This window comes from Nyctibius grandis, chromosome 5 (assembly GCF_013368605.1).
Source record: "Nyctibius grandis isolate bNycGra1 chromosome 5, bNycGra1.pri, whole genome shotgun sequence".
NCBI classification, from domain to species: Eukaryota; Metazoa; Chordata; class Aves; order Nyctibiiformes; family Nyctibiidae; genus Nyctibius; species Nyctibius grandis.
This window is the reverse complement of record NC_090662.1, coordinates 36,357,639-36,376,020: the sequence shown is the minus strand read 5'-3', so window position 1 is coordinate 36,376,020 and position 18,382 is coordinate 36,357,639. Positions and strand designations below refer to the sequence as shown.

Here is an 18,382-nt window from a genome sequence, read left to right as displayed (position 1 = left end):
TAATTTGCCTGCATTTTCCCTGACTGTAACTAATAAAAGCCCTCATCCCCAGCAGTATCAAATTTACTCAAATTAAAAAGCTGCTTCTCTATGACAACAGACTATTCTCCTTGTTCCACTTCAAAAAGTATTAATTACGGAACATCATGTTTTACAAATATTTTTCTGTATAAATGCTGCATTAAAGCACTATAATGTTGAGTAAACAACTATGTGTGTTTTGCAATATAAGGAAGACTGTTTTCCATACTCTTAGAAAAGAAGTTGCATCAGTGTTTTGTAAGTAGGTCAGTGACAATTCCGTATGTATTTCTTAAATGCACACAGACATTCCAGGTTCTGGCATAGGAATACATGGGTAAAACTACTGTGAATAAGAGATTCATATTTTTCTTTAAAAATAAATAGATCCAGAGAAGCTGCAGTAAGAGCGGTAATGCTTTCCCAGTGCAGAATTGTCATCTGCATGCTTTAAGAGCTTTACTTGGTTCAGTTTATTAGCATATAATTAATGTGAGTGTAATTAATATGAGATTCCCTTTGCAATGAAATCATTCATGAATTTGGGGCTTATAACACAGCCCTTAACTCTTCATTTGGTATGAAAATTGTTATGAATATTAGTAATTTTTCAGAATATCTACTTATTTTTCAGGATCTAGTAGGGGTTTTGGTGAAGGGGAGTGTGTTGATATCATGATATCTATTTAATCAAAAAATCTCATTGAAATTGAAACACTGACAACCAGAAGACTGTTTCTAAGTCAGTTGTATTACAGAGCATCAAAGTTGTGTTACACAGTGTGCTCCTTCTCGTGTGACTAAAGCATAGTGAGCTCACCTCCGTGTCAGGCAGGGACATCACCACCAGGGCCATTACCCCTTCCAGGAGACTTGGTGACCAAGTCCAAGTCAGATCCTCAGAAAGCCTTTTCACTTGGACAAACTGTACGTATGGTACTGTTGGTATATCCATTGCTGTGGAATTACAGTGTGTCATTTTATCCCAGAGGTTTCGTAAAGAGAAGGCTGTTTCACTGTAGATGTGGTAATACCTATGGCCAGGTGGTATTCTGAAGAAAGTCACGGGAGAAGTCCCATAGTCAGTGCAAAGGATGAGCCTTGCATCCTACAAATGTTTCCTTGAGCAATCCTACCTCTAACGTTTGTAGAGATCAGAACTATCTTAGTAGGGATCAGAACTAACTTAGCTCACAAAAAAAAAAAGATACCTCTGAGACATCTAGACTCTAGAGAGCCTTGAAACTTGTTGAGAGCCTTAAAGGTTAATATCTGGAATGGGCTGCTTTAGACAGGCACCTTCCTTAATACAGAAAGCACTGGAGTATTGTGCTTTCACCAATAAGTGTTTCTTGCACATGGTACCACTTTCTTAGGTCTGTCACCCTTTGCCATGTGTGGAGTAGATTATAGTGAAACTCAATATGATGCGTATGTCGATCTCTTGGATGAAAGACATGGTTTCCATCAAAGGGAAGAGCATTCCAGCCAACTGAAGACATAAAACCCATTTTCATTTCGGTATTTCCATAATATCCAGATTTGAGTAAGGACATGCCCAGAAAGACTGCAAAACTGTATGTTTCTAAAGTGATCAGAAAGTGATTCCATGGGTAGAAATACATATAAGGTTTAGCCAACTATTTGAAAGATTTGATCATCAGTATCGTATTCCTTGTATTGGTAGAAATTCTCATTTTGCTGTTCACTTACTTCTTGATTAGCTGAACTATGTCACTATTGACATCTCACATAGCAGAAACACAGCTCTGTGTAATGTGTATAATGTCTGCCCTGGGCTCCACATGGGTAAGAGGGAATAGATAAAGCAGGTTGGATGGTGTTTTGAGTGTTTTTTCATGTATGTGACATGAAGATGAGCGGCCACTCCCCGGAGATCTATTGAGAGAGAAATGTACTATCAAAGGGGCGGACTCCACCCGATTTACATGCTTACTCCACTCTGGCAGCCCCTGCTAATGGAAATTGTCAGTGGCTGCTGGCAGATGCAAAGAATTCAAAATAAATGTTTGCTGCTTTTGGTTTATTCACTTGTGTGCCTGACTCAACTGGTGGTGGGGCTCATTATGCACCATTATTGCTCTAGATTTTGAACCTATTTCTTCTCAAATTAATTGCTTCTGGTTCAGTTATCTGTAACCAATGTGATTGAAATAGCATGAAAACAATCACTGATGTGTGGCTGTGGTCCATTAACTCCCTCAAGGAAACACATGGTCCGTTAGACTGCTCTGGAAGCCAGTGGATTTCATGAGTTCAGAAGGACAGTTCCACGTCACTGACAGGCTGGAGACAAAGTTTTGGTGCAGAAGAGGTGCTCGGCTGATTAGAATGGGGGTGGGATGTCACTATCTCCTCTGCCTATGCAAGATATAACACCAGGGACACCGTGTGACCAGTTACACAGCTGGTACCAGCAGCAGGACTCCTTTTTTGGTTTTCAGACAAGTTGCAATGGGAAGTGGCTGTAGAAGCACCTCTCATGGGGCTGTACTTGCTCTATCACCTGGAGGAGAAGCCTGTAGCTCTTCCGAGGGTGACATGGGTGGTGGGGCATGCTGGAGCTGCGTTCTAATGCCCATGTTGTGGATTCAGGTTGAGGGATGGATTGCATTTTCCCACTTTCATCTTTAGACACTCCTCTCTCTTTTTTTTTTTTCTTATACGAAAGAAGGTGATTGCTTTTTACATTGCTTAGGATCTCAGTTAGTTAATCTGGCCTGGAAAGGACATTTACCATCGGCTCCCATGGTCGTCTTTGAAAAAAAAGAAAGAAAGGGAAAAAATACTTTCTTCCTTTTAGCCTTTGGAATTATTATTGTGAAAGATTTGTAAAGGTTACTTGTAAAGATTTTAGTACTTGTAATGATCATAGAGGATGAATTTGGGGGAGGTCAATAAACAATACTGGAGTCACCAGCTGACATCAGGGTCTTACTGATATGCATGTGAAACTAGAAAAAAAAAACAAAACCCAATCCTTTATTTCACAGAATTTGACAAACTGGCAACAAGTCATTTCTGCCTTGCACATTAGGAGTCTATGAAAGGGAAGGGAAGAATAAGGCTATTCTTAGCCCCCTTTATAGGCACACAAAGTAAAGCACAGAAATGTCACTTGCTGGGGAGGAGGAGGGTTTGCTCAGGAACCGAGGACAGGACCGCTGTGTTGCTGTAAAATCGTCCTTCACGACAGGGCAAGAGGGAACCTGCGGCTGACAGCGCCCTGTGCTAGCGGCTGTGTCTCGCACACTCCCATCTTAGTCAACTACTGGAAACGTCTTGGTTTCTTCCCCCCCGCCCCCCCCCCCCCCCCCCCCCCCCGAATTATTTTTATTCCTGCTCAAAGATCAGGCTGAGGTTTCGCCAGAGCCTGGACGGCATCACCTCGGCATGGGAATTCAAGCGGTGACTTCAACCGGGGCGGACGACAGCAAAGCGCGGAGGCCGCCCCGCGGGGCGGCCCGGGAGCGCCCCGAGGGCTCACCGTCAGCGAGCCCGGCCGTTGCCAGCCGCTGCCTCCCGCGGGGCAGCCCGGCCACTGCCCCCGGCCTTCCCTGCCGCTGCCCCCTGCGAAGCTCCCCGGCGGCTCCCCTCAAACTTCCCAGCCCGGAGCCCCCCCGCGACGGCGGGTCCCTCTCCCCTCCGCGCCCGGTGATCCACCGGCGGACGGGGCGGCGGGGCGGTGCCTACCCCCGGCCCGGCCCGGCCCTGCCCGGCCCGGCGAAGGTGGTGGGCGGCTCCTGCGGCCGCGGCATAAATCGGCGGCCCCACCCGCCGGCCCCGTTGTCCCCGCTGGACGGCGGGGAGGAGACGAGCGCTCGGGCGGAGGCTGCGCCGGCGGCCCTCAGCCGCGGGGCGGGGAGCTGCGGGGCACGGGCGCGCCGCCGCCTCCTCCTGGCTGCCGCGGCCTCGCTCGCACGGCAGCGGCAGGCTCCGGCGGGCTCCCCCCATTGTCTGCCCGCGGGCGGAGGGCTGCGCTGCCTGCCCGCCCCCCGCCCTCGCCTTTGTGTGCGCCGGCCGGCGGCAGGGCGGTGCGGCGCCCGCCGTGATGCGCGCTGCGGGGCGGCGGGGGGTCCGCTCCTCCCGGTGAGAGGCGGGGAGGGACCCAGCCTCTGCCCTGGAGGTTTTTCACCCGCAGCAGCCGGAGGTGGGGGGCTATGGACTGAGCGCATCGGAGTACCATGGAGTCTGGCATCCGCTTCAGCACACTCTGCCTTCTCCTCTGCTTGGGGCCAGGTAGGCGGATGCCGGACCCGCCGGGCGGGCACCCGGGAGCGGGGCCGGGGGAGCTTCGCGGCGGCGATGCCCCGATCCCCGGGCGGCCGCAGGTGCGGGGCGCGGCGGCGGGTACTGGGAAAGTTGCGGTGTCGGCGGGTGGGATAACGGGACTTTCTGGGTCAGTTGCAGGCTTTGGCGTGGACCCTTCGCTGCAGATCGACGTGCTGTCCGAGCTGCAGCTGGGAGGCTCCGCGGAGGGCGTGCGCCAGGTGCCGGGGCTGCACAACGGAAGCAAAGCCTTCCTCTTCCCAGGTACGGCCGCCCCCAGCCCGCTCGGCCCCGCTCAACTTCGGCGGCCGCGGTCGGGCCCCTGTGCAGCGCGTGGGGGGCTCGCCCGCCCCCCACAGCGAAGGTTTTGCCCGCTCCTGAAGCACCCGAGGTCCTTTCCCTTCCCTTCCTGCCCGCTTTTCTTGCAGTCTTTTTCTACCCCGCTGCAACCGCTTTTCTTTCTGTCACCTCCCCCCCCCCTTTTTTTTTTGAGTAGACGCTTAATTAAAGTCCAGCAGGGACGGGGATGGCAGATGGCTTGTTTTGTGAGTCGTGGGGTGCAGTGATGAATAATAGCACCACCCACTCTTCTGCTTTACTTGGGAAACACTAAGCATACCCCAGTTCCAGCTAAGGAAATGTTCACTCAAAGTTTCATACGAATTGAGCAAAATGCTGAAATAAACTGCCCCGGAGGAGTGAGCCAGATGGCTGGAAGCCAGGCGACCTTTTTTACAAAGGAAAAGTGGCCCTTGTGAGCTTCTATGTCATACCCCTCGTGAGAAACAAAGAAGAAGTTTTAGTCTCTTTTAGTACTGGTGATTGTGGGTTTTTTTTGTTCATATTGGGAATAGAAATAAAATAGTAGTCTTATTCCATCTTTCAAAAATACATTTAGGAGGCTTATTAAAAAACAGTTGAACTTTCTTATATTGTAATTCATAAAAGACTGTAAACTAACTCTCAATGGTAGTTGAATTTATTGGCATAGGTTACATTGCCTACACTTGCTCATTTTCAGTGTATTTTTGAATTACACTTTAATAATGTACTGACACCTTAAATGAAGCTGGAGTCAAGAACACTTTCAGAAAAAAAATTAATTAAAAAAAAAAAATCCTGAAAATGGCCTTTAAAAGCAAGTACCTTCTCTGAAAGATGATGAAATGCTCCTTAGAAACGTGACTAAACAAGAGTGAGGAATATGGTTCAACATCTGGTGGAGCAAGAGCAAATCTCCACATCAGCCTGTAGTTTTAAAATAGGGGGACTTGACTGCTGGCTTCTTGTGTCATGCCAGGAGTTTCAGCTCGGATCTGAAAGCATTTCTAGTGCAACAGGCAAGAGGCTGTGTTTCCTATACAGAAGAGTTATAATTCAAGGGAGATAAAATCTGGAAAGGGAATTTTCTTTTTCATGTTTGCATTAATGAGATAATTTATCAAAAGCTAATAGTTGCCAAAGGCGCTTTTTTTTTTTTACCTTTTTTTTTTATTTTAAGGTGATCTCTCTAGCGGTGTTCTTCCCCAGTACAGCCAGCATGTGTCACTATGGACATTAACGTGGAGACACATGGGCATATGTATTCAGAAACACTGACACATGCTGGTTTTAAACATCCGTGGTGGGCTTGTGGCTGCAGAACAGGGTCATCTGTGAAGAGGGTGACTGCTTAGAATGGCAACACATTTGTGTGAGTGTGGGGTTTGTTTCCTAAAATAGCTGTAATTTTTAAGGTACGGTTCTGAGTTGAGGCCCCATTGTGCTATAATGGGTTGGGGTGAGGGGAAAGTCAAAACTCCCTTTGACTTCAGTGGTAATAGGTTCAGAGGTTTGTAAGAATAAGTCTCTTTATTGTATATTTTCCCAATGTCAGGACAAAAAGATTATCAGATTACTAAAGGGTTTTTTTCAAGTTGTTCCCTCTTTCTTTGTAATTATGGGTGTATGTAGTTCCCAAATGGGTTGCCAGTTTAGTTGTAACAAAAGGAGATAGGAGTTTTAAATTTTCACACCAGCCTTTTATTTTGTTGAGAAGAATTGGGGGAATAACAAGGATGAAAACACTTGGATCTAAATGGTGATTGAAGTCACCAGTATCCCTTGGGAAGTCTTCAGCTCCCTGCAGAACTGAAGATACTTTTCCTGCTACTGCATAAGACGACTGCTGATTTTTCTTATAGTAGATAGGGTCCTTACTGAGCAGACAGATTTTCATTTTCTAACTTGCATTTAGAAACAGAGAAATTTCCTTCCTTGATCAGACCACTGGGTCCACTTACTCGTTTTTGTTCTGCTCTTAGAGCTAAAACTGTGGGAACATTGCTGCAAGATATGCCTCTTAATGTATGTGTTTGCAGTGTGATTTCAAGTATATGTATGTGCTGACTTTAAATTTGGGTTTTGCCTATGTGTTTTTTCCTTATTCCAGCTAAAGCCTTAGTTGTAGACCCAAGTGATTTTGTGAAAGGACACAAATGACTTTAAATGATCTGTGAACTTACTCTGGGTGCTTTAACTTGTGATCCTTTGCCTTTTGGTTTCTTCAGATATTGAATCTTTTCTTGTTCCATATACGTATTTATGATGTTTTAGTATGCTGCCTTTTTTGGTACGCCACGTTCTCAACTGGTGTAAAGCCTTACTTTACATATGCTTAGAACATAAAGAAAGCCTAAGTGATGTTATTTATTTTAGAAAGAAATTATGAAAGTGGCAAGTTGAACTGCCAACAGGTAACAGACAATTAAAGATATATGATGGGAAAATTGTGCATACAGCTAAAGCAGAATAGTCTCTTTCCTTCTGTTTCTAGGCAAAAAGTCAGTTTTGACTGCTTAATTATATGTAGCATCAATTTTTAATACAAGTGTTTTAGCATCTAATTGGCTGTTCTGACAAATTCTTCTTTGCATAATCGATTTTCAAAGGTACTTATATTGCTAGGCCGTATAACACAGTAAGCAGTTACTCTCTGAAGGTAGTTTTAGTCTGTTATAGTCCGTTCAAGAGCATTTAGATTGCTCCTTATACGATTCCTGATTTAGAAATAACTAGCCATTTGAAAGTTGGACTTTCTTTGTGTACCAATCTGCTTTGTCACTGTACAAATCTTACAGAAAGTATCAGTCTTGGGAAATGGAACTCTTCCCACTGACTTCAGTGGGATTAGATGCTGTGGTTTTGAATTTTAAAGGTTTTTAGGTGTGTGATGCTCCTTGGTTGTAGTGGATGGTAGCAACTGAATGCCGCTCTAATCTGGCTCTGGTTAGCTGCAGGGACTTTTCTTTCTGGAGAAATGTGATTTGCAAAGTAATTGTAAAATGTTCCAGTGTAGCTTGTGGGAAGATACAATTATGAATAGAAAATAGGAGGAAGTCTTCCAAAATGTTAGTGTAGCTGTATGTGAACATCTGCCAGCACTTCCTAGCCAACAGCAGATATTATGATGTAAAAATATGTTGAGAGGAAAATTATTCGTCTTCTGGTCAGAGCAGCAGAACAGAAGTCAGAATATCTATACCACAAACTTTTCTTTGTGGGTGACTGTTTACAGAAGTCAGTGAAATTTTCAATACTTTTGTTTTCCCTTTGTAAAACAGGGATGGCACTAAAGGTAAAGCCCAAATCAGGTGGGTGGATTGAAGTGTAATTAATGTATTTGAAGAACGCTTTTGGAGAAATACCAATTGTCATTCTTGTAATTCTTTCTTTGTAAATATACAGCATTAATACAATTTGAGGAGATTGGTAGAGATGAAAGTCAATCTGGACATTTTCCTATGCAAACATGAAAATCGTATTGCTGCAAGAGCACTTTTTGTGTATGTAACTGGAGGGAAATTTGAAAAGGCAGACAAAACCACCACAAACAGAGGCTGGAGGGTGCTGAGGGTTTTGGATGGGTCAAACGTATCTGACTTAAGTCTATGCTCAGGAGGCTTAATGTTAAGCACATGAAAGGTCCTAGTAAAGCCAGGTATTTCAACTTGCAATAGGAAGTGGTGGTCTGAGGTGTGAGAATCTAAATAAGGGTTGCAAGAGTAACTTGGTCTACTTCTGGCACTCCTCTAGACAGCAATTTTTTGTCACCCTCCCTCCTCCCCTTAGACTCTGTATTATATATATTTTATAGATATAATATTTTGATAGTATTTCTGGATCTTACTTGCTGTTGAGAGCATATACTATGTGTCAGACTATCTTTGTCCAAAGAGTGTACATGTAGTAATGGAGACACCTTCCAAGCACCTCCAGCAGCAGTGGAGAGTGGTGGAAGGTACACTGTAAATCAAGCAGTGAGAGGCATAAAAAATGAAAGCAAGTGATGTGTAAGGAAAGTATATGCCCATCAAAAGGTGTATATACTCCTCAAAGGGAGGCTAAAGGAGGACAGAAGAGTGCAGTCAGATGGTTACAAGCACAGGAACATGTACGTAAGTAAAAGATAAAAAGATGAAGTCACAAAAATGTGGGAGGTTGTGTATCTGAATGCAGAACTTGGAACTCATTCAGAGGATAACCTTTTTCTTTGCTGGTTAGGATGTGTAACTCATGATATGGTTATAGGTAATATCTAAATATTTCTGATGGAGGGACAGTTTTAGAGGCAAGATATGCTGTATTCTGATGAGGAACAAGATGTGCTATAAAACGCCAAAGGAATGATTTAATCTGTCAGTGTGATGCACGAAAGGACTCAGCACTACTTTTCTTTGAGTTGGGGCTTGCTGGCAGGAAAAAAACCCCCTAAAATAGTCCTCTTGGTGTGAATTATTTGTTACCTATTACTGCATAACTGGATCATTAGCCCATTGTTTTAAAATGCTAGCAAGACAATATTACTCTCTCTATATTTCTGTCTATCTTATATCCCTTTGGAAAGATCACCGTGTTTTGGCCCATGACATCATCTTTGGACATTACTAAATTAAAGAGCTAAAAATAAAGCTTTAAAACTAGATGCGAGTAAACTTTCTCTCATTATAGAAATAGCATTTACATTGCCTATGCACTTCACACACACTTTTTTTTCCTTGCCACCTGTCACTGAAACTGTGGACAGATGCTTTCTCCGGGTTCCAGCTGAGCCTGCTGAAAATATTACTCTTCCCAGCTGCTTGTCACCATTGGGGAGCTAGAGGTTACTGTCCCCACAACTTTTCCAAAGCAAGAGACCATATGAGTGTTCCCATGTCTGCTGATGGCAAAGCTGGCCAGCTGCAGGAGCGAACCTGGCTGACTGCAGTGACATGGATTAGAGAGTCCCATAAAATCCCTTTTCTCCAGCTGTACTCGAGACCCGAATCATCTCCCAGAGGAGCAGTAACAGAGAGCTGGGAGAGAGGCTGCTAATGTTGCCAACTGGCATGGCTGACTGCAGAGTGAATACCTATCTGCAGCTTTTTTTGTCTTTGAAGCAAGCTGGTTTCTTTCTCAGAATCACTGAATCCTCAAAACATGGGACCTCCAGCATAGAGATCATCTGTAGAAAATAAAAATTCCCAGAATTTTTCAGAGAGACAAAGAAAACCACTCAGGCCTTAATTTTTGGAAAGACTGAAATAATGGTGTTTAATTTCAGGAAGTACTGGGGTGTTTTTCAATGTTAGAAATACCCTAGTATAAGCAATTACTCTGTGACTGCGGTAGCCAGAGAGATCCAGATTTTGGTGTACCTGGAACAATAGTGTGTCACTTTCATCCCGCTGCCTCCACCCCTTTCCACCTCTGGCACGTTCCAAAGTCACCTCTGCACCTGTGCCAACAGTAACCATTGTGCTATGGCACTGCCAGGGTTGTGATCGGTGCTGCTGGGGAGCTGGGCTGGATGTTGAAGGAGAGCACCAAAGAGCTGGGCTGCTTCTGCTGGGGCCTTCAGAGCAGGGACTGCTGCCATGAGGCATCCCCTCGCTCCAGAAGAGCTGAATATTTAGCATCCTCCTCCTCCTGTCAGCAGCAGTAGCAAGAGGAGATGTTTGGGAAATGTCTGCTGCTTGAAGAGCCTGCCCCAAAAAGCAGGAGGTAGTATGTGAGAATCCTGCATCCAGTTCCCATCCCAAACCATGCTGAGTTACCATGCATGGAGAACTAGCGTGTACTTATCCACTGCATAACCATACACTGCTGAATAATCATAAGTATACCTATTATTGGAGACTGCATTGCTTGCTATCTGCTGCCATGCTGGCTTAACTGTAAAATAGAAGGGGAAAAAGTTGTGGGAAGAAAATCTTCAACATGATGGACTTGTGATTGATGCTTGTAATGGTACAGCAGAGGGTAGAACTGAGAAGTGGAAAGTGAATGGGGACCTAATATATGGCAGATACCAAAGCAGCTCAGGTTTCTAAAGAAAAGCTTGTAATCCCTGTATGTAGTCATTAGTACATAGTTGATACGTTAAAGAATGACAGAAAACTGGGCCTGTAGCATTTGGGGATTGTAACTGTCTTAATGCTGAAAGCTTCAAATAAATAATGTTGCTGAGAGTGTGTATTAGGCATATAAAGCATTGGAAAGGCATAAGTGTAGAGTTGTTTTAAGTATGGCTCTAAAATTATGTCAGTGTTCATGGCAAGAAAAAGTATTTTACATAAAATTTTCTTCTTTTGTCTTGTATTTTTTTTGTTTTTCTACAGTGGGCTTTTTTGGGAGGAGGGAAAGGAAATAGAAATTAAATACTCCCTCCATAGCCTTTGGGTTTTGGTTTATTTTTGTACTCACATTTCTTACCATGTGTCTTGGTATGGGCTCTTGTTACCTTTCAGTATGTTAAATTCTTAAGAGCATGGTTTCTGGAAAAAGCTGCAGCGTGGGGGGAGAAATGATACCTGCTTGCGGGTGTAGGCATCGTACGTTATCTGCCCAGATCCCATGGGCACATGGTGCCAAGCAGCATGGCTTCTGTGGCTTTACCTGGGCTTGGTGGGACAGCTGATGTCTCTGGTCCCTCCTGCTTTGACCTTTGCGGTGAATTAGTACCTGCATTTATTAATCAGCAAGGGTTTGACTCCATTCAGAGGAAGGCCATATTTTGCTGTGTTCTCATGGCCTTAACCTGGTGCTTTTCACAGCCAGGTTGCATCTACACCTGCAATAAATTGAAGCCCCTGGGGTCTGTTTTCTTTTGGGACAGTGCTGGGTATCTAAGACTTTTCTTTTAATGAGACTTTAGTTGTGCAGGTTAATTCAAATAATCATGCTCTGTTTATACATTCAGTATAGCCTAAAACAATTCATACTGATTAATAACAGACAGAATTGCATTTCCCTGTTGCTACCTTTATAATCAGGCCCCTTCTAAAATATTGCAAGTAGAAAGCCCTTGTTGAGGCTACTATTATCTCAGGGCTCAACCTGGTATGTTTATTGGAAAGCTGAAGATGAGTATGATATGCAGCTCTGGGGAGAGAGCCAGAGAGTGGTGGTCAATGGGACTGAGTCCAGTTGGAGGCCTGTGTCTAGCGGAGTCCCTCAAGGGTCGGTACTGGGACCAGTACTATTCAATATATTCATTAATGACTTGGATGAGGGAATAGAGTGCACTGTCAGCAAGTTCACTGATGACACAAAACTGGGAGGAGTGGCTGACACACTGGAAGGCTGCGCAGCCATTCAGAGAGACCTGGACAGGCTGGAGAGTTGGGCGGGGAGAAATTTAATGAAATATATCAAGGGCAAGTGTAGAGTCCTGCATCTGGGCAAGAACAACCCCATGTACCAGTACAAGTTGGGGGCAGACCTGTTGGAGAGCAGCGTAGGGGAAAGGGACCTGGGGGTCCTAGTGGACAACAGGATGACCATGAGCCAGCAGTGTGCCCTTGTGGCCAAGAAGGCCAATGGCATCCTGGGGTGTATTAGAAGGGGTGTGGTTAGCAGGTCGAGAGAGGTTCTCCTCCCCCTCTACTCTGCCCTGGTGAGGCCGCATCTGGAGTATTGTGTCCAGTTCTGGGCCCCTCAGTTCAAGAAGGACAGGGAACTGCTAGAGAGAGTCCAGCGCAGAGCCACGAAGATGATTAAGGGAGTGGAACATCTCCCTTATGAGGAGAGGCTGAGGGAGCTGGGTGTCTTTAGCTTAGAGAAGAGGAGACTGAGGGGTGACCTCATTAATGTTTATAAATATGTAAAGGGCAAGTGTCATGAGGATGGAGCCAGGCTCTTCTCAGTGACATCCCTTGACAGGACAAGGGGCAATGGGTGCAAGCTGGAACACAGGAGGTTCTGCATAAATATGAGGAAAAACTTCTTTACGGTGAGGGTGACCGAACACTGGAACAGGCTGCCCAGAGAGGTTGTGGAGTCTCCTTCTCTGGAGACATTCAAAACCCGCCTGGACGCGTTCCTGTGTGATATGGTCTAGGCAATCCTGCTCCGGCAGGGGGATTGGACTAGATGATCTTTCGAGGTCCCTTCCAATCCCTAACATTCTGTGATTCTGTGAGTTTATGGAAGGAAAATAAGTGAAGATGGTGTCAGTGTGGTGATGTGGGACAGAGCCCTGGTTGGTGTCATGAGGAGGAGGAGGATGGGTGGAAGAGTGGAGGCCAAGGAGGCCTCTGTCCATGTCAATGTCCCCATCAGGAGCAGTCAAGAGCAGATGGCTGCTCACCAGGCAGCCTCTCCTGGTAGTGTAGCAAGGTGCAGTGGTCTCAGCTGAAATTAAAGATGTGATGTTGACAGCAGAACAGCATCTGTCCTGCATGCCATAGAGAACCCAGCACCTGCAGCACGTGTGCCCTGAGAAGGGGGCCAGTGACTCTTCTGGGTAGCTGCCAAGCACATTGTTCCATATTGCTGGGGGAGGATTGCATTAGCAAGGGGTAGTGACATGGGAAAATGAGGTCTTGCTACCCTTATGTAATTACTGGTGCCGTGACATAGTTCTGTAGTCACGAAGCGTGGCTGAACCTAGCTAGGTTAATGGTTTTTTTATGGTTTCTCCCCCCACTGCAGCATGGTTCATTCTCCAGTGAGGTTTCAGAGAGGATGGCAGCATTTCCTACACATCCCTTCATCTAGATTACTCTTAATGTCTGTTTTTCCCCTACTGTTTCCTTATAAGATATGGGAAATAGGTTTTCTATGCTTCCCCACTTACTTCCATTCTTCCAGTCTGTATCCTCCAGGGCATATGGTTGCTGGCTTGGAAAAATAACTCCAAGAATGGTAAACTTCACTGCTTCCACTGTGTCTTAAGGGAGGTACAGAACTGAGCTCGTAAGTTATTTAAAATCGGTGGATAAGAGCTGGAGATTATATATAGCTGTCACGGGAAACTGTACTTCCATGGAGTTGCTCTTCAGTTCCCTATATTTGGCTGTGTTTGGTTGTGTGCCAAGGCACAGATCCACAGAGCAGCTGTAGTCTCCTACCTGCACTGCTAAAGTGGAGCTGAATAAGGGGTGAAAAATTATTTTTCGCTGAACATTTTCTGTCTCTCTGTTTTGGCTCAATTCCTCTAACTTAGTCTCAATGTTTAAGAAATACCAATTTTTCTGTCTCAGTGTTGTCCGAAAGATTTCTTCTCAGGAAAATCTGAGAAGAAATATGATAAGAAAGGGTACTTCAGTTTTTCATTTTTTGCCTGGTCACGTTTTCCATGATAAATACCTATTATGAATGTTCACTCAGATATTTCAGATAGCTGTTACCGAACTTTAAAAACTTAACATATTTCCTACAAATTTGTTTTATTTAAGTTATGGTCCCATTTAGGGAGTAAATTTCTTTTTTTTTTTTTTTTTTTTCTCCAAACCATGTTTGGGTGGAAAAAAATGCTGTAGCCATTTTCAAAATGGATTTTACAGCAAAAATTTCTCACTATTTGTTACGTTAAACAACATTTTGTTTGCTTTTCTTTTACGGTGCATACTTTTTTGAGGGTGTGGGATCCTGATGACTTCTGAGAGAATTAAGAGCTTAGAAAACTGACTTTTGTGTTGAGCTGCCTTGGGAGACAGTACTCAACTCTGTACTGTTGCAAGGTGCTAAAGAAATGGACATGGTGTAAAAGGACAAGCAGCCTAAGGGAGACTTCTGAAGATGGTGTTCAAAAGAGTTTTAGCAGATTAACATATTTGCAGCAGCAACAACATTGCTATGATAGACTGTAATGTTTCCAAAGGGGCCATTACAATCAATACTGCTGGTGATCCATAACGGAGAACTCTTTTAGTGGAATTTAAGTGGCAATTTCCCTCTCTAAAAACATAGGAGGAGTATAATAAGAAAAAGACCTCCAGTTGTCGAGTTGTTCTCTCTGTTAGAACAATGTTTATATGGTTTCCCCAGCATAAATGCTTATTTAAGTATAATCAGACAGTGGTATCATACATACTGTTGTCCTATCAAGAGAAAAAGACACGTGCCAGCTTTGACTCCGTGGCTGGAAGTCAACCAGTCTCTAAATACAGCTGCATAATCCTTCAGAAAGGTTCCAAAGGAACTTTTGTGATTTTGAGGATGATAATCTGGGTTTTAATAACTCCCTAAACATGCATTTGCATATTGGGCCATGGCTGTTCCAAAGGCACTCTTAAGATTTCCTGTAACATTGACTAATGTCCTTTGAACTTGAAACAGTCGCAGCTTTGCTCAGCACAGGAGTGGGGTAGACCTGAAGAAAACCTTGTGTACCCTGGTCAGTGATGCTCTTTTTTAGGAATCCCTGCATACACTGTTAACATTTGAAGTATAAGCAAAGTATACTGTAGTAAGAGATCTGTGAGCTTGAATTTTTTTTAAACTGAGATTGTGTCTGGGTTATTGCATTCACTCTGGGTTTCTTCATTTCAGAAAAGTATCAATGAATTGCAAGGAGTGAAGAGAACAACAGGAAAACCTGATTATACGGTAAAAAGGACTGGCTTACTAAGAAAGCTTTTGAAAGAACTTGAGTACGTACAGCTTGTCCAAGCAATGACAAAAGTGTTGTATAATAAGTGTCTAGTATTAGAAGATTCTTAGAGGTTTAAAGTGAAGGAATTATTTAGTGTTCAAAGAGCTAGAGGTAAGAGTAATGTGATGATATTACAAATGGAGAGGATTTAAGATAAAAGGAGACTTTCAGAGTGAACTAGTTTAGGCTGTGGAATAGCTACCGAAAGGAAGTGGTGGAAATCTCCAGATTTTTGATATTATAGAAGATAGCATGAAATAAAAAATCTAGGAAACATTAGCTGTGTTGTAGTCATTGTGTGACATTCAGTTAATATGCTAAGGATGGGGCGGATGACCCAGTAAGTCTTTCTATACTCAGCAAATCTGGAGTGTTGGTGGAACTGTTCTAGTATAGGGCGAGATTTTCAAAGACACAAAGGTGCATTGAACACCTAGTACTCATTAAAACCAAACTGGTGCCTTTGCATTCTCCCTAAAACTCTTCTTTGGTGCATTTAAGTGTATTTTAATGGTACTGTGTTAAAATAAGCCTGCCAGAGCAAGGAAATAAGGGTTTGGAAGAGTTTCTAATTTTAACTCATCCAAGCTTATAAATTGGGCATGTGTTTAAAACCTGTAGCTGATTCACTGAGGCTAACAGACACATTCATAGAAGCATGGACTCCATTAATACCCGATTTAAAAGAAATTTTCTTGCAGGAGAATCTGAACTCTGGTCCTCATCAGCTTCCTTGGGACCTCTGGCAACTGTAGCTTGAGTCCCCCATATACTTTCTGTCTGCCCTGCTCATAGCTGAGCTGTGCATATGGTATTCCTTGGTATCCCTTCTCTTTGATGTTCCCAATTCAAAATCCTTCTAACCTTTTCTTTTCCTGGCATTCAAACAGGTTTCAAGCAAGAAGAGATTTTTCTGACAATGCTGGTACAGCTGGTGGCTGGGGTATCCCTCCTCACCCCTCAGGTGTGGTCCCTCTGGCACTCCCACCTTGTTTCTGCTGGTACCTGAATTCTGTTTAGAGTTCAGTCTCCTGCCTTCTCCTCCCATCTGCTGATGTTTGCTCAGCCCACTGCTGGAGACCTGTGGCTAGCAACAGAGTTGTTGGATGTGTCTGGCATGCTTCAGATGTTATTTTTTTTCAGTGGTGGCCTTGCTATGCTGCTTTTGCTGTTGGGATGATGGTTTGGATTTTCTGAGGCTCTCTAAGTTGGTGACTCTTGACCATTCTCTTGTGTCAGAAGTTAATCTTTCATGCAGACCACATCATTGTGGTCATCCAGGAAATTAAGACAGATCTCATATTAATGCTTTCTGAAGCTCACCATTGTGTTGTGTGAAAATAAATCAGCCTTAACAGTTAGAAGTTTGGTGAGCTGAAGGCAATTAACCCTAATGTGGGTACAAAAATAATTTTACCCCAGAAAGCTAGAGCTGAAGGAAAGCTAGGATGAGAGATGCAAACCATTGCAAAGAGGGAGAAACAGATAGTTAATGGGGGAAAAAAGCTAAACCCTCCAGGGCATCCACAAATGATTGGGGTTGGGATAGATGATCTCAAGAGGCCCTTCCAGCCTAAATGATTCTGTGAAACTGCAGGTGATAGGTCCTCAGGAGCAGCATACGGATCACAGGGAAAGGCGCTTTTGAGAGAAAATGACGAAGCAGAGATCATGAGTAGGTCTTACTGACACTTGCACAGTGAGAACCAAGTGAGGGAGAGATGTAGTCTATTGCTCAGAGGATATAGGAGTATCGACACCCAGCATGATCCTAATGCAGAGGAGCCATGGTGGGTGCTGGTCTTCTACAGTCTGTCGCTATATGACCCAGTTCACCACTGGAATATGATATATTTGAGAAGCCTGAATTGTGTCATATCTTCTCGGAGAAGGGTAGTTCATGTAATCCAGCTTGATCGACACCTAGCATAATCTGCTTGCGTGGTTTATGATTGCTGTTAAGTTTGTACTTTATTGTTTTTAATTGATTAGACTTTGTTTACCTTTGGTAGCCTGCTTTTTCGTTTGGAAAAGGCTAATAACACTGCTTCCTCCTCTTGTCCTCCCCCTCAGTGTGACTTGCATAACTTTTTAAATCCTGAACGTGCCATACAACTAGGAACTGGAAATAAGTTTGGTCTTTTAGCAGTTCTCATGTGTGTCATGCCCTTATTACAGTACCAGTAGGGATGGAAGGTGATGCATTATTTTTCTTGTGCTCTTCAGTCTGTGTCCCAGTGTTAACGGCGTTGCTTGGTGTGATATTTTTGTTTGTTGTTACGTCAGTTTGACACAAAGTGCTCATATGACAGTATGCAGCCAACCATAACTGGGTGCATATGCCACAGATGGCAGCAACAAGGAAAACAAGACAGGCTTGATTTTCTCCACAGGTTTCAAGGTGTTCTCAAAGCAGCTTCTAGAAAACTGCTTTGTGGCTGAAGGGGTGTGAGTATATGTATGTATATATACACATACATATTTATAAAGCTACAGTAGCTACAACCTTTTAAATGTAGCTGGAACCTGTCTTGAAATGAAGAAGCAGACAGAAATTCCATTCTATGCTATCTCTCTGTCCTTGTTCAAACATAATAGGCTTTATAGTGGGATTGGCCCTGAAAAACCTAAACATTATCATCGTAAGTAGCAGTGCTTGATGCTACCTACGAGGGAGCGAATACAAAGAGTCTTCAGAATTTAAAGAGGAATTGAGAATAGCGTTGGAATATTGGCTAGGGAAAATTAGTAATCAAAAAAGCTATTGCATTGTATAATTGATAACCCGGAACCTATACATCACCAGAAAGCATTACAATAATAAATACCTGGGGCAGGGCATACTATACAGCACACATTTTAATTTCTTAGGAGTGGAATTTCAAGAAGAGAAGTCATCTTTTATCTTTGTCACTTTGTTACCATGTAATAAGTCCCCACTGAGTAGCACCCTCTCTCCTGGTGATAGTATCTATGTCATCTATGATGACATAGTTACAGTGAAAGGGATAGTATTTCTTGTGGGAAAGTAACAGTGGTTTTCTGTATCCTGTCTGCCTTTAAAAATTCCTGATAGTACTTTTGTATACTACTTCCCCCGGCATTGATGTGCACGTTCCTTATATTCCTTTCAGAAACATTCGCGAGCGCATATTCACGTTTTCTTTGGCA

At 43.8% G+C, this 18,382-nt stretch overlaps 1 protein-coding gene across 1 annotated transcript in view; it reads left to right on the top strand.

Moving 5' to 3' along the window:
- Positions 1–4,289: 4,289 nt before the first annotated feature.
- Positions 4,290–18,382, top strand: part of NELL2 (neural EGFL like 2) — a 160,950-nt gene continuing 146,857 nt past the window's right edge. The window contains exon 1 of the mRNA XM_068401726.1: positions 4,290–4,575. Within this exon, the coding sequence (XP_068257827.1) occupies positions 4,290–4,575 (286 nt within the window). The remainder of the gene's footprint in view (positions 4,576–18,382) is intronic.